This window comes from Perognathus longimembris, chromosome 28 (assembly GCF_023159225.1).
Source record: "Perognathus longimembris pacificus isolate PPM17 chromosome 28, ASM2315922v1, whole genome shotgun sequence".
Taxonomy (NCBI): domain Eukaryota; kingdom Metazoa; phylum Chordata; class Mammalia; order Rodentia; family Heteromyidae; genus Perognathus; species Perognathus longimembris.
Window position 1 is genome coordinate 98,930,788 of NC_063188.1, and position 15,227 is coordinate 98,946,014.

The 15,227-nt window shown below is 40.0% G+C and overlaps 1 protein-coding gene across 1 annotated transcript in view; it reads right to left on the reverse strand.

Annotated features, from left to right (window-relative positions):
- Nucleotides 1-8,340: 8,340 nt before the first annotated feature.
- Nucleotides 8,341-15,227, reverse strand: part of Ptchd1 (patched domain containing 1) — a 52,373-nt gene continuing 45,486 nt past the window's right edge. Inside the window, exon 3 of the mRNA XM_048336396.1 lies at nt 8,341-10,005. Within this exon, the coding sequence (XP_048192353.1) occupies nt 8,351-10,005 (1,655 nt within the window). The 3' untranslated portion in view covers nt 8,341-8,350. The remainder of the gene's footprint in view (nt 10,006-15,227) is intronic.

Here is a 15,227-nt window from a genome sequence, read left to right on the forward strand (position 1 = left end):
CTTGCCTCGTATACATGAGCCCTGGGTTCGATTCCCCAGCACCACATATATAAAAAACGGCCAGAAGTGGCGCTGTGGCTCAAGTGGCAGAGTGCTAGCCTTGAGCAAAAAGAAGCCAGGGACAGTGCTCAGGCCCTGAGTCCAAAGCCCAGGACTGGCAAAAAATAAATAAATAAAATAAAATAAGAAGGAGAAATGGATACATTTTCTGAATACTGCATTAGTGGTTATTCTCATTGATAACATGTGGTTTTGTGGTCTATTTTCATTGTTATAACTTAAAAATTGCGATTTATTTTTCAAATTATTTTAAACATTAGTGAATTGTTTAATGTAATTAAATGAATTAATTAAACAATTAATAATTGTTAAAGTTAATTACTATTTTATGTCTAAGGTAAAGATTTTTTTCCAGAATTACTAAATACTTAGTATAGACTCTTTCCCTTTTGTTGTTTTTACATTTTACCTACTAAAATTGTATGCTAAAGGGACATTTAACTGATAGGAGTATCTTGTTAACCATTCTGGATAGTGATTATGCTTGATGCACTGACTACATAGGTATACTTTTTACAGCTTTGAAACATCTTCAAATTTAGATGAATGAGAGAAATTAGATAAAGAAATATCTAAAATCAAGCTGAAAATGTCCTTGTTTGGGCCTAGCAATCAATAATTCTTATCATAGGATTTTAAGCTGTCATTTAACTCCATAACAAATATGATGGGTAGTTAAAGTATGGGATCACAAAGTAGAGGAAGAGAACCTGGGCATATTCTGACTGAGTTACTAAGAGGAGTTATATAAACCAAGAAAGATCTCAAAGAAAAAGCAGAGTCCTTTTAGTTTTTTTCAAAAGATACATGTTCAGTCTTTATGTTTTCATCCTGAACAAAACATCATTATTCTTGGCTCATATATTTAGTCATTTCCTAGGGATTTGATTAGTTTCAGCTTCCAGATACTGCTACTCTAGTCTTAATAATCCAGATGTGGTGGTGCAGGCTTGCAATCCTAGCACTCAAGAGACTGAGGCAGGATTTGAGTTCCAGGCTAACCAGCCATGGCTACATAGCCAGACCTTGTCTGAAAACAACAATAACAATATGGAGGAGAGCCTTGTATAAGGGCTCACCTGAATGTGCACTTCCTAGACTCCGTGTCTGTATAAGTTTCTGGTTTTGGCTACTTTTTCTGTTTGTGTGATTTTTTTTTGCCTAAATGGATGTTATTTTTTTGTCATCAGGCTTTTCAGGATAATATTCCCCCTTTAGGTGGACAAAATTCACTGATTTTTCCCCCCACTACACTAATGCTAGGGATGAATGGAGAATGCATATTCCTTCCTGACAATTGGCAAGATGGAGTAATCATCCAGTATGTCTGTTCTCCTTCCTTCCTTTCTTTTTTTTTCCAGTTCTGGGGCTTGAACTCAGGGCCTGACCACTGTCCCTGGCTTCTTTTTGCTCAAGGCTAGCACTCTACCACTTGAGCCACAGCGCTACTTCTGGCTTTTTTTGTTTATGTAATGCTGAGGAATTGAACCCAAGGCTTCAAGTATGCGAGGCAAGCACTCTACCACTAGGCCATATTCCCAGCCCCTGTCCTCCTTCCTTTCTGCTCTTTATCCCCTTCCTAGATCACCAGTGAAAAATTCCAGACAAGGTTTTATCATTGTAGACTTTGGAAAACATCTCCATGGTTTTGGGTCTCTGCTACTATTATGTACAAGTTGGAAAATTCCATGAAATGCTGCTTTTCCAATATGAAATTATTAGTAATTTGTATTTAGTAATTTGTAAGTCCAGATTTCTTGTCATTTAAGTGTACAGTTTGCCTGCTTTCAGATATATTCATGCATAGGAGATATAATCAAGATGAAGGTATCATTTTCGTATGTAACTGTAGCTATCAAACCCCATAAAAATATAGGGCTGTCAAGCATATTGTAAAAGGTATTGGGTTTACATGTGTACACATGTGTGCTAAATGTGCACACTTATGTTTGTACGGGCATAAATGTATACATTGTTGAAGATGTGTTGCATATAGGCACACATGTTAAACCTCTGTGTGTATGCACTTGTATGCCTATTCTAAGATACATGTCTTTGAATGTACCTATATCGCTACAATTTCTTTTTTTTTTTTTTTTTGGCCAGTCCTGGGGCTTGGATTCAGGGCCTGAGCACTGTCCCTGGCTTCTTTTTGCTCAAGGCTAGCACTCTGCCACTTGAGCCACAGCGCCGCTTCTGGCCGTTTTTCTGTATATGTGGTGCTGGGGAATCGAACCTAGGGCCTCGTGTATCCGAGGCAGGCACTCTTGCCACTAGGCTATATCCCCAGCCCCTACAATTTCTTATTTTCCCCACTTCCAATATTACCAAGATGAATGAGTCTATTTCTTCATGGTTTGTTGGAGAATCAGCTGCTACGTATATGTGCAAATATGTGTGGTATAGAAAATTTGGAGTAGGGCTCACTTGGAAGCAACTATTCCACGTATATGGAATATTGCTGCCATGGGGGATTGTAACTATGTGTCTTGGAAATAAGCTGCCCTTTCCCCTTTTCAACAGGGAATATGTCAGTCTTTGGTTGCCCATTCTGTGTATTTGAAGGGATGGTTACTGTCTTCTTGAGACTATGTACACTTTGCTACCACATTGAGACTCTGGTATTCCTCCTGAAAGTTCAGAGAGATCCTTTCTTGGTCCTGCCCCGGAGGGTATATTTAATTAATAGTGCAACAAACAAATGAATGAATAAAGACTAACTCAGTGTTTGGAAGTATTTTTGAGAAGTTCTTCATTTCTTATTCTCCAAAATGAGGACGCCAGGATTGCACTCCTAATGAGGTCTTCCTTAAGTAAGAAGCGTGGATGACAAAGACCTTGTTTGGATTCTGATGACAACTATGAACCCTTGGTTGGACACATCGTTTTCATTTAATTTAATCTTCAGGAGCTCAAAGTTTCTCCCTTCCCAAAGTCATTTATAACCCCCACATTAAGACCTCATAATTCAGATGTGTGAAACGTGGTAAAGTGATAGACTAGAGAAAGAACTGAGGCTAGTTCTATATCTGCATCTAAACTAGCTCGGTGGATATGATTTCACTTTGCCAGATTTGTCTTCTGGTAGGGTCACTTTGACTGCAAAATTCATGTGATGCCAATATTCTGGAGAGAGAAGAAGCCATCATGTACCACAGGCACATTACGCCTTCAACTCAGGCCCCTCTGTGGGTTGCCTCCTTGTTATACATTGCTTTCTTTGTGCTTTGAGAAACCTTCTTTCCCCATCAAGCAGGCTTCTCAGAAGTGTTGTGGTGCTGATTTTAACTAAAAAATATGCACAGAGGCCATAGAGCTCTGGTTATCTCACTTTCTTTTTTTGTTGTTGTTGCTTGGCACAATTATGGAAACCAAACAGGATTTCAAACCAATCACCTGAGCAGAAAGGAGAGGGCAGCTGAGAGGCAGGATAGGAGGCTATCCTGACATGTTTTATTCGGGTGAACAAATTCTAGATCTTTCACTTTCCTCTTGGCTTTCTCATGGATGAGCAGGAAACAGCAACAGTGTGACCAGCAGAGAGAAGAACTCTGACATGGGCTGGTTGTAGGCATTCTTGGTTCTTTCCAGCTAATGGGGTGTACTATCAATTTCAGATTTTCCTTTGTTGTAGGACTTTACTATGCCTTAAAATATTTGGAACTTGGTCTTCAAATGCCTGGTGCTTTTTATTTATCACAAACTTAAAAGTAAATTGCCCAAAGGGAACATCCAAATGTCTTCATACCAGCTCGGCATAGATAATAATCTGTACCATCCCCACCCTACTCCCACCAAATATCAACATCCCCGTTTTCTGGGATCACAGTCCCAAACACAACATTTATCCCTTGTACTTCCTTTATAAATTTCCCACTAAATGGTGAGTCTAATTTTGAGTATTATAAAATGACCAGTAATTAGCTACCTTCTGTGGTGACTCATTGCATTTTTATATATCTGTGATCTTGGGCCCAAATCTACTTTGGAGCTGTATATCTTGAATCCTAGCTTTACCATGTGAGACTTACAAGTGAAAGGAAAAATAATGTCTTGAGTTCCTTTGTCCCTTCTCTTCATTAGTCCTTCATTTACTTGATTGGTTCGCTCTTGTGTCTAGAATAGAATATGGGCATGATGAGGCACTCAATAAATAGTTTCTGAATTTAAATATATTTACTGTTATTATCCCCATTTTACAGATTAAACACAACAACAATAACAACAATAACAACAACAGAGATTCACAGAGGCCAAATACTGCTACAAGCTGCAGGGATACTTTAATAGGATCCAAAGGAATAAAGCCATTATGAGGAGGATACCATTTGTGCCCAAGAGGCTTTGTCTTACAACACCCCCAAGGCATCTTTCCATCCCACCTATTCTTGGGAGGGACACAGCAAAAGCTCTGTTGCTGGGGTTGGAGGAAAAGTAGTGCCACAATTTCATAATGCTACTTACAATTTGGTGGTGGTTATCTCAAATAAAAAGATTCTCAAGGGCCTTGATTAGAGTAGTATATTACACAACTAACTGTAGCCATGGAGGATAGCATCTGATTATCTTACAGCTAACTGAAGGATGGACTGGGGTAGAAAAGGCAGAAGCAAAACAAGTACAACCAAGAAGCATGAACTGAACCAAAATAAACATCAAGAAAAAGAAACTCCTGAGCAAAACGAAACTTCAGAGCTAGAATGATGAAGAGGTTTTTTTTTTTTCTTTTTAAAATTTCTCTCTCTCTCTTTTATTTTTGAAAGAAACATCTTGTTATATTGCCCAGGCTTGCCTTGAACTTACTATGTAGCCTAGGCTGGCCTCAAACTTGTGATCTTCTTGCCTTAATCTCTCAAGTGTTAAGATTTATAGGCCTATGCTACCATTCGTGGCTTAGAGAGAAATTTTCATGAAGGTTTATCTTCTATTTTCTCTGGAACAAACTGTGTTTCTTTTAGCTTGCAGCGCCTTCATGCTACTTGTTGGACCATTATGGCAGGACTAAACACTAGTGTCTTAAAGTATACTTTTCTTCCTCGCAAACACTAAGTTTCTTGTGACTTTACATATTCTGTTGAGTTCCATTAAAAAGGAGAAGGTATCATTAACCTTGCCTTTTCTTATGAAGGCTAAGTAAGCCCAACTATCACAGTTTTTTAGTTAAGCAGGAGAAATATTTTTGATGAATGGGTTTTTCTTTGGTAAACAAACACCAAACACCAACTGAAAACCAACCAAATAAGTTTCTTTGGTAAAGTGGATATGAATGTCTTGGTTGGAATTAAAGAAAAAAATTCAAGTGTTTTTGGGGGTCATACTTCCCTCTTTGTGGCAATTCAAAAAGTAAAACTTCATGAAGTAAAGACTTAAATTTTATGGAGGTGTGATTTTGAGATAGTCTAAAGTTTTCTCCATGGTGAGGCTAAACCAGCACTGCCAGAGCAATAATTAGTAATTAATATTAACAAATAAATAACAGTTATCTAACAATAAATAATAAATCTTAGCATGCATATAGTCCCCCAATAGAAAAATTCATTTTCACAGTCAGAATTTCATAAGTCTTGATTTCAAGTGCTGAAAAGAGAAAGTTGACAAGTTTGAAAATGCCCTTCAGTAAAAAGTACAATATCCCAGGATACACAGAGATTCATTCGGGTTGGAAAACTACAATCTGGCATAAAACAAAGTTCCTCAGTTAAGTCACTCTGATTGACCAAATTGAGTGATTAAATTCTCCACAAAATCCATTTTAATTGGTGTTTGGTGTGTGTGTGTGTGTGTGTGTGTGTGTGTGTGTGTGTGTGTGTGTGTTCAGTTTTGTGGAGTCACTTTATGCTGAGGTGCTCCATGTGGCTGACTTTAAAGCAATGGCTGAATTAGAACACACTGCTCAGAAAATGATTTCAAAACATATGACTTAAGAATAAAACCAATCCTTCAGTAGTTTTTTTTTTTGTGTGTGTATGTGCGCTGGTCCCAGGGCTTGAACTCAGGGCTTGGTCCCTGAGCTTTTGTGGTCAAGGCTAGCACTCTGCCACTTGAGCCATAGCTCTACTTTCAGCTTTTTGGTGGTTAATTGGAGAGAAGCATCTCATGGGCTTTCCTGCCTGGGCTGGCTTTCAGCCATGAGCCTCATATCTCAACCTCTCGAGTAGCTAGACTTACAGGCATAAGCCACTGGCATTCAGCTGTTGTGTTTTATAAGTGGTAGCCTAGTTGCTGGCCCCTAGAAGAGAGCATTAATTGAAGACCTATTATGCAAATTTGCCCTTTTGACAGGACTGTACTTGTCCTCAGATTAAAGTTCATTATGTTCTTGAGCAAATAACATATTGGAATGATCACTTGGTGTGTCTGGAAGGGGGACTGAACAAGTGTGTTATGCACATGTATTTCGAACTGTGTGGCCAACAACACATGAAATAGAAAGCACAGATGCATTTAGTGTGGTTACAGAACCATTGAGGCTTGCTTTTTTTTTTTTTTTTGCTGTTTAGCAACAAAGTGATAAACCTAAATCACAAACATTTTTGTTTCTATTTCATCTGAGACATTAAAAAATGGCTGTTCTGTGGCCAATAAAGTTGTATGTTCCTATGTTAGAAATGTATTTTAGAGGATGGGGGCAGTAATAGCTGTGGTTATGAGATCTAAAATAGATCTGTCCTGTCTTAGCCAGGCTAAAATGTTAGAAATGGTGTCTCAGTTTTCTCCTTTGCAAAAGATGGGGGAAGTGACAGTATATCTATCTGCAAAGGTCTAGAAAGTTAAGGTGCCTTTGAGAAATCCTTACCACTATAGAGATCTGAAGAAGCTACATCTTTAGTAGCTTCCAAGCTTAGGCCTCATTTTTATAGTTTTTGAAGACCTATAGGGCTCTGGGGGCAGCATACATATCTTGTTCAGATCAAACCATTTCTGTTTAGCTGTAATGAGCCATTTCCCCTAGAGATTGTGTGAATCAACAGCATACATTTCTGGGCTTGTTAATGTACAGAGGGGCTTGGTGATGAACCAGTGGTGTGACAGGGACCTGCAGGGTGAAGTACAGCCAGTTAGCAGCAAAGTTTGACTGCAGTCATTAATAGGTTTGTATTGGTGATTACTCCGCCTTCCCCCAGTTTCTGCCATCCTTTGGCCTTTATCTCCTGGTATTTCTACAAAGTTTCTCAGTGTCAGCATTTCAACTTACCGAACCTCCTCTCTAAGCCTATGAGAAGTCACGTTTTATACCAAGACAGACATACTGTAAGGTGGTAGCTATGGCAAATAATCATTCTCATTTTCCCTTCCTCAGCTATGTGTGGGCAATATTTTGGGCATCCATGCAAAATGGCATTTAGGGTCAAACATTTGTAGGCTGCCTATGATTTTGTTGTTAAAATGAGAGATACTGTTGTTAGGTTCATGTAGTCACCTGCTTTTTTCCTTATCATTCCAGGTGTTTTGATTTGGCTTTCTGCTTTTACATTTCCAGAGCTTCCTGCCAAGAGCTGTAACTAATAAAACAGACTCAGTGACAAGTGACAAGATATTCCAAAATAGAATCACCCCAATTCTGTAATGCTGGAGTTGTCATTGATTTCCAGGTGTAGTAATCAAACCATACCAATGTTCAAAGTTTACCAGTGGGGGAATATGACAAATTCATTCTGGACAAGAAAAAACCTCACCCAGGCAAATTTAGGGTGACTCGGTCTCAGTTCATGGTCAATGGCCACTGTACTGTGTCTGCTTCTGAAGTTCTGGCTTTCTTTTTTTGTCACAACGTTCACAAGTATCTCCATGAGTGTTAAGTAAGATAGCCAAGACCTCAAGCCACAGATCCTAGCTAGAGCTTCTGCTCTGCAGAATTTTGGTAAGCCTTGTTATTTGAACAATGCTTAAAGCTATTTTTGCTTTGGCAGCTGACCTTTCAATCAGTTGCTTTTATCCCAATGCCAGCAACATCTGCAGTGTAGATAAAATCGGATTCTATTTGTTAATAAGCTTCCTTCAATTTGATCTTAGCTCGAGAGACAATAAGTCTCCTAGGATTTGTGCGTGCGTGTGTGTGTGTGTGTGTGTGTGTGTGTGTGTGTATCTCAACAACCTTTTTGTTTTAAAGATGAAAAAGATGCCATGCCCATTATTCCCACCCCATTGTCCTTTGTCCTTCACTTTGTTTGTTTTGCCAAGCCTGTTTCTTATCCTTTAAAAAAGGGAACAACTTTGAGTTGAGCTGTTTCATGAACACAATCTCATTGTTCTTGGCAAGACCTAAGGTGAAACTGTCAAGCAGACGTGATCACACTGTTGTAATTTGGTCAACTACTCGGGTACTACCCATATCTGCCATTTCTACGCATTCAGCTTCCTCACGGTTTTCAGGATTTTTCTTCTCTTTCCTTTTTTTCTTAGAGGGTGGCAAGAAAGTCAGTATCACAGGTAAAATGGCAAAGCAGTGAAAGAAGGTGACAAATGCTATTAAAAACAAGCACCTGAACAGTGTACAGGTCAGATTTGAAGGCACAGCTGCGAGAGGAATCAGACCAACAATGTAGCAGAGGTAACTCTGTAAAATAGCCACCCCATGCACTTCCAGGGCATTTTTTACCCACTTAGTTCTTGTGAAATCCTTGCCCAAAACAAATGTGGATAACAGTGGAGCACAATTGTCAATTGTATAGTTAATTCCATAAATCAAGCATAGCACAGAAATGCAGTCCAGTTGTACTTTCCATAATGTCATGAAACCTATCACTCCGAACTCCACGGACACAACTGTTATCGTGATCCAGACATTAATTAGAGAGTCTGCCACCAGGAATGCCGAGAAGAAGAGCAGGAACAAAGCACTGATGCAGGAGTTGTGCAGGGGAGCTCCCAGAGAGGAGGCATATCGATCCATGAACACAAAGGACGGATTAAAGACAATGAACTTCACCTTGGAGGTGACTGAAAGTCTCCTCAGGGTCTCCAAGAGATCATAAAGTTCTTCTCTGTTCGTTTCCATAGTCTTGGCCACCAAAAACATTCTGGAGGCCACTACATCAACCTCATCATTATACTTTTTAGAGAAGATGATATCTTCTTGAAAATGTGAAAATTGGGGGGCTTTCAAGAAGGAATTCCTCAACATGTCTGTGAAATTTTTCTTAGTCAAGCCAGTGGATACATTGAGTTTCCGAAGGTAATTTAAATAGCTTTCAAACCAGGATATCCGCACAAACCCCTTGGTATATTCTAGAACATCTTCTTGAACACTAGTGTTCCAGTACTCTATGGACTCATAAATGTAAAAGCCAATCACAGGACTGTAGTTGCTAAAGTACTTTTGCTGGGCAGTAGTGTACTCGATGGTTTGTGTCGCAGTTGCCACGATGTTACTAAGGTCTGACCCTTCACTGACCTGCAGGTAGCCCATTAAGGCAAAGGAAATATAAATAAGATAAAAGAGAACTACAAAAGGCTTGACATAGGTGTTGGTTATCCAGTCACAGTAATAGCGTTTGAGGAAACATACCAATAAGTGACTCTCGTAAGTGTTTGCTTCCTCCCCTTCAGCCGTGTCCTCACTGAATCTGGCTGTCAGGAAAAACCTGTACCATGCTGGTTTCTCCTGCAGTACCTCAGGCTTTGGAACTTTCCTACAGAAGATACTATGCTGGTAATTGTTTTCTATGTAGCCAGTGAACACCAGGCTGGAACCATAAAACGAGAGTACATAGAGGTAGTTGAAAAGGATTGCAATACAGGAATTGCAGCAGAAAATCCTGGCTGCCTCAATGTTCGTGAAAGGGCTGGCCCCTATGCCGAAGGTGACCAGGTACATGGCAGTGGTAAGAGAAAAGGAGAGCATGGAGTCTGCATAGACGGCTGCAGTTCGCTCTTTAACATGTTGGTCTTCTCTAGTTTTCCTCCAGGAGGATAACATTTCAAAAGTCCCATATAATCCATGACCTAAGGGGGAGGAGAGTAGAAAAAGACCAGAACATAAGTTGAAAGCACTAAAGCTCTTGAGGAGGGGAACCAACGTGAAGGAAGGACGCATGGGCTATGGAAATACAACCAGTGTTAGTGTTGCCAGGCTTGTAAATGCTTAGGGACTCTCTGCTCTGGGAAGATAGGTGTGTATGGGGGGGTGAATCCTAAGTGGTTATTGATGCTATAGTGGGCCAAAGGTCTTCATGTTCTCTCTGGCTGCAAAAAGCTAGATGAACTTTGGCCCATAAAACATAGGGGGGTTGAGTCATGCTTGGGTCTCTTGAGAATCATATACCTCAATTGTTTAGGGTTATTGGTGTGGCTGGTGGACCCATCCAGAAAATACTTGAGTTGTCATCATTTTGCTTGCTATCCCCAACCTTCTGGGTGAAGGCAGAGGAAGGCTGTGGGCAGAGGGTTCAAAGATTCCATTTTCTTAAATTGGCCAAAAGGAAGGCTTTAGTGAGAAGGAGGCACTGTATTTAGTGTGAGGTAAGACAGAAAACTAAATCATAGCCTCTTTTTTTTCTTCCCCAAACATCAGGGCAGGAAGCAATAAATCTGAGAAACAAAGGCAAGCAAAATAAGAAAGAACAAATCTGAAAGGGAAGGAAGGGGAAAAAATACAGAAGGAATAAGAGTCATTTGAACTCTACTATTGTTAAAAATGAGAATTCAAGGTAAAGGTTTATGACTTGCATTTTATCTTTTGGCCAATTTTGGTTGTTCTTTGATGATGCACCAAGCAGGCAGTGACTGCTGGTTTCTCCGCAATATTTGGCAGTAGACTCTGTGGGAGAGAGCCAGGTCAGAAACCTCTTTCCTTAACTGTTAAGTGCCTTTGCCTTCCTGGGTAATATTCCAGCCACATCAGAAGAGTGGAGGGACAGGTAGTACCTATCTTCCAACTCCATTCTGCTGCCTGGAGACCCAACCTAGCTTCTGCTATCTCTCCAGTTGGAGACAGACATTTCCTTACTGTACGCACCCCCCCCCCCCCCCGGGTTTCTGGGCCACTGTGTCATTGGAAAAAAAAAAAAAAAACAACCCAAAGTGACCCATTGTGGCTTTCCATAACCTATATTTTGGCCCTGGGATCTGCAGATGTAATTTTTTCCTTCTACACCTTGGTATATTCAATCTCATTATTGAGCATAATAAAATCTTTACCCTGTGGTAGTAGTCTTGTTTTTAAAAAGGAATTTAAAATTACCAGTCAATTGTAATGTGAGTGAAGTGAGTCCCTGTTATCTTGTATGTACAATAATAGAGGACATATCTCCCTCCCCCACCCCATGCCCAAGCTGGTATTTATATCCTTAGTGTGAAATTATGCCTTCAAACTTAAATGCCCATTCTATAGTAATGAGCCAGTCCTGTGTTCTCAGAGGAATTTGACATTTATCTAATTTATTAGGCATCATTTTATAGCCACTTTTAGAGGTTAGGTCAAGACTATCAAATTGATTACTAGTACCATGGTCCCTATTGCATTGGAGGCATCTGAACTCCTTGAACATGAAGCAAATAGTGTATTTGTTGACTGGGATCCTGTTGTTAATTATGTCTTAGGTAGTTCACTGTCTATTCTCAGGAAGGAAAACTATTCATTAAATCTATTTCCACTGTGTTCTTATCATGGACCAACTGACCTTTGATTAAAAGTAAACCATCTCTTGACAATCAACAAAAAGCAGATTACTACTTTGGAGGCATCGGCACCCTCGTAAAATAATATTGACGATTTTATGCGGGGGCAGGTAACCAAGTAAGCATTGGAAGACAAAACTCACTTCAAGAGCTTGCTGAAAATGGCAAGTCATTTTCTACGATGTTTACTTGCTAGAAACAAAAATATTTTAAAACAAGGTTTTTGTACTGAGTCGTTAAATATGGTACTAAGACAAGGACGCATATGGTGGAATAAGAATTAATCATATAGTAGAACTTGAATTAAATCTGTTTTGCAGTCATTTTTAAGATTAGTGTAGATGTTTTATGACATTGTATGATGCTGCCTCTTGTTGAAAAATACAATAAGAATCCATAATCTTACCTTAGTGTTGAATAATTTTAGGAGCTGAGAAGAAGAATTTGAATGACCAGAGCTTGTAAGGTGACAAGCGTGAGGCTTCAGGGTCCAGAATGAAAATAATCAAACTCAAGTAAAGATGGAAGTAGGCTGTGAGCTTGTCTCTTGTGCTCTGTTGCTACATTTTAAACACTTGTCCTTCTATAATTTGATTTTTAAAAATTGAGTCTGGGTTTTCTTTTGTATATGATTTTGGTTCTAGGGGCAACTCTAAAAGAATTTTAATTTTATCCTAAGGTGCTTTTGGAAAGAAGGCCTTTCCTTCATTTCTTTATCTAGGTGTGCTTGCACATGCAAACTAAGAACCTCTTAAAGGCCCTGAGAAAGACTATTCTATAGGATCACCCATTACTTGTTGCTAATGGTCATTGGCTTTGCTACCATTGTTCCTGGTAAGCCAAATTCTTGATTCTCAAACGACACCTCTCTAAACCCCAAATTGCAATTGCAATTATGTAATGACGTAGAAAAGCCCTTTGGATTTCTGGGATAATCGCTGATGCCATAACTGTCCTCCTTTCTGTAGCTCAGTCGGTCAAAGGATGAGCGCCAACAGAGCTATTGGGTACCTCTCAGGGATTAACAGCCTGGAGTGCCTTGTTGGCCCCAGACCCAGATCACAGCTGGGTGTTTATAGGCTGAAGAGGTTGATCTATTACCCTAAAGCAAAGACAAACTGTGGGGTCCTTGTTTCCTGGCCTGGACTCAAGGAGAAACACATTCTAAGAGCTCTAGGATATAAGGAACACCCGGAGCGTGCTCTGAAAAAAAAAAAAAAAAGCAACCACCCACCTGCTTTGCCAAAAATTACAGCTGAATTTCCTTTGTTTTTTGGCCTTCAAAGGTATCATTTCAATTGTAGACTCCCCTGGGACAGTGGGCTGCTAAGTAACTTCCCTTCATTCTGGATAAGTCAGGATGGAGAATGGACTTGGGAAAGTAGTGAAGAGGAAATGGCATTGTAGGAAAATTTCACAAAGACTAACTTCATAGAAATTTTCTCATCAGCCAGTCCTGGCTTTATCTTTTATGGCTATGACAGAAAACTGGTCAAATTCAAGAAATCTAGAATTAATAAAAGCTTTTGCTAAGTTCCTTTCCTTTCCACTTTCCTCTCTCTGAGGATAGGGCCCATCTGTAGCACCACCACCATTCACAGTCCTCTTCAGTCTGGGACTAGGATGCAGCAGGAAAGACTGCCAGGCTACATGCTACACTTGGATTGAAGACACTTTTTAGGTTATTTTTTTTTTGCCAGTCCTGGGCCTTGAAATCAGGGCCTGAGTACTGTCCCTGGCTTCTTCTTGCTCAAGGCTAGCACTCTGCCACTTGAGCCACAGCGCCACTTCTGGCCATTTTCTGTATATGTGGTGCTGGGGAATCGAACCCAGGGCCTCATGTATACGAGGCAAGCTCTCTTGCCACTAGGCCATATCCCCAGCCCCAACTTTTTAGGTTCTTTACAAGCAAAAACATTGCTGTTTGTCTTGTTCACTGGTTTTAAAAGTTCACGTGAAATCCAATCCCTATAAGCAAATCTGTGTACAAGGACTCCTTGGTAGCAAAGCTCACAGGGGTGGGCACAAGGATGCTCCCTAAAGATAAAGTCCCAACCCCATTTTTTTTTTGGCCAGTCCTGGGCCTTGGACTCAGGGCCTGAGCACTGTCCCTGGCTTCTTTTTGCTCAAGGCTAGCACTCTGCCACTTGAGCCTCAGCACCACTTTTGGCCTTTTCTATATATGTGGTGCTGAGGAATTGAACCCAGGGCTTCATGTGTAGGAGGCAAACACTCTTGCCACTAGGCCATATTCCCAGCCCCAAACCCAATTTTGACCTTGATGACCACCAGGAGCCCTATGGTGGTAATAGGAGTTATGGGTCATCATCAAAGGGGTAGGTCATAGGAAGAGCCCTACAAGTAAATGATTGTATCAAAGCAACACAGACAGGACTAACACTAATGTTGGAAGAAACAAAAAGTCTAGCGAATCCTCCATTGTTGTGACTCTTGGGCACACTCTCTGATTGTGTTTTGCTTTCACCCTGTGTGTTTTCTGGGTGTAACCCAAGTCTTCAGAGTTGTTTATAATCTATGAAGGCAGGAATCCACTAACAAATAGTTGAGAGTTAACCTAACTTTCCTCAGTAGATCTACTTTGGGAAAGTTGTTTGTAAAGTGAATTGTGTTTTCAATTTAATGATTTTGCTATCAGAGGGAATCTGGGTGATTTGTTTCTGTGTATTTATTTTCTCAGTGAATAATTATAAGTAAACTGATGTACTTTGTACATTGAGATTTCTAAGTGTGATGCTTCTGCAAGCCCAGACTTTTCCACCTTACTCAGTCCACACACACAGTACAGAGGCTGATGATGCCTTTGAATGCTGGATTTGTCTCACATTTTAATTCTTTCCACACTACCAGGACTTCCTCAGCTTGAGTTGCTTAAATGGAGGGATGTCTGAGAAAAAGATCAGGTGAAATGAAATGGCGTGGTGATTGATAATCTTTGGGGTTTTGTATATGTGTATGTGTATGTGTATGTGTGCATGTGTGTCAGTCCTGGGGCTTGAACTCAGGGCCTGGGCACTGTCCCTGAGCTCTTTAGCTCAGGCTAGAATGCTACCACTTGAGCCACAGCTCCATTTTCAGATTTTTGGTGGTTAATTGGAGATTAGAGTCTCACACTTTCCTGCCCAGGCTGGCTTTGAACTATGATCCTGAGATCTCAGCCTCTTGAGTAGCTAGGATTACAGGAGTGAGCCACTGGTGCTATTAAATGAAAACATTTAACAGCATGAAACAATTAAGCCATTTATAGCATACGTGGGCAGTGTTACATTTCATATATGGAACCAAATGACTACATTCTTCTTGGAAATACATAGAATATAATATATGAGCAGATTCTGCTTCAGACATATTTTATTGTTAGGCAAGATCCACTCAGTAGCTCATGCTTACAAAATGCTTTTCTTTCAATGATACCCAAATAAATTCATGATTTTTGTTTTTTGAGAAGAAATTTAAAGTGTATATGTGTCTGGATTGAGTAAGATCTATTTTCAGAGAGAAGTTCATTAATTGGGTTACATTTACACTTT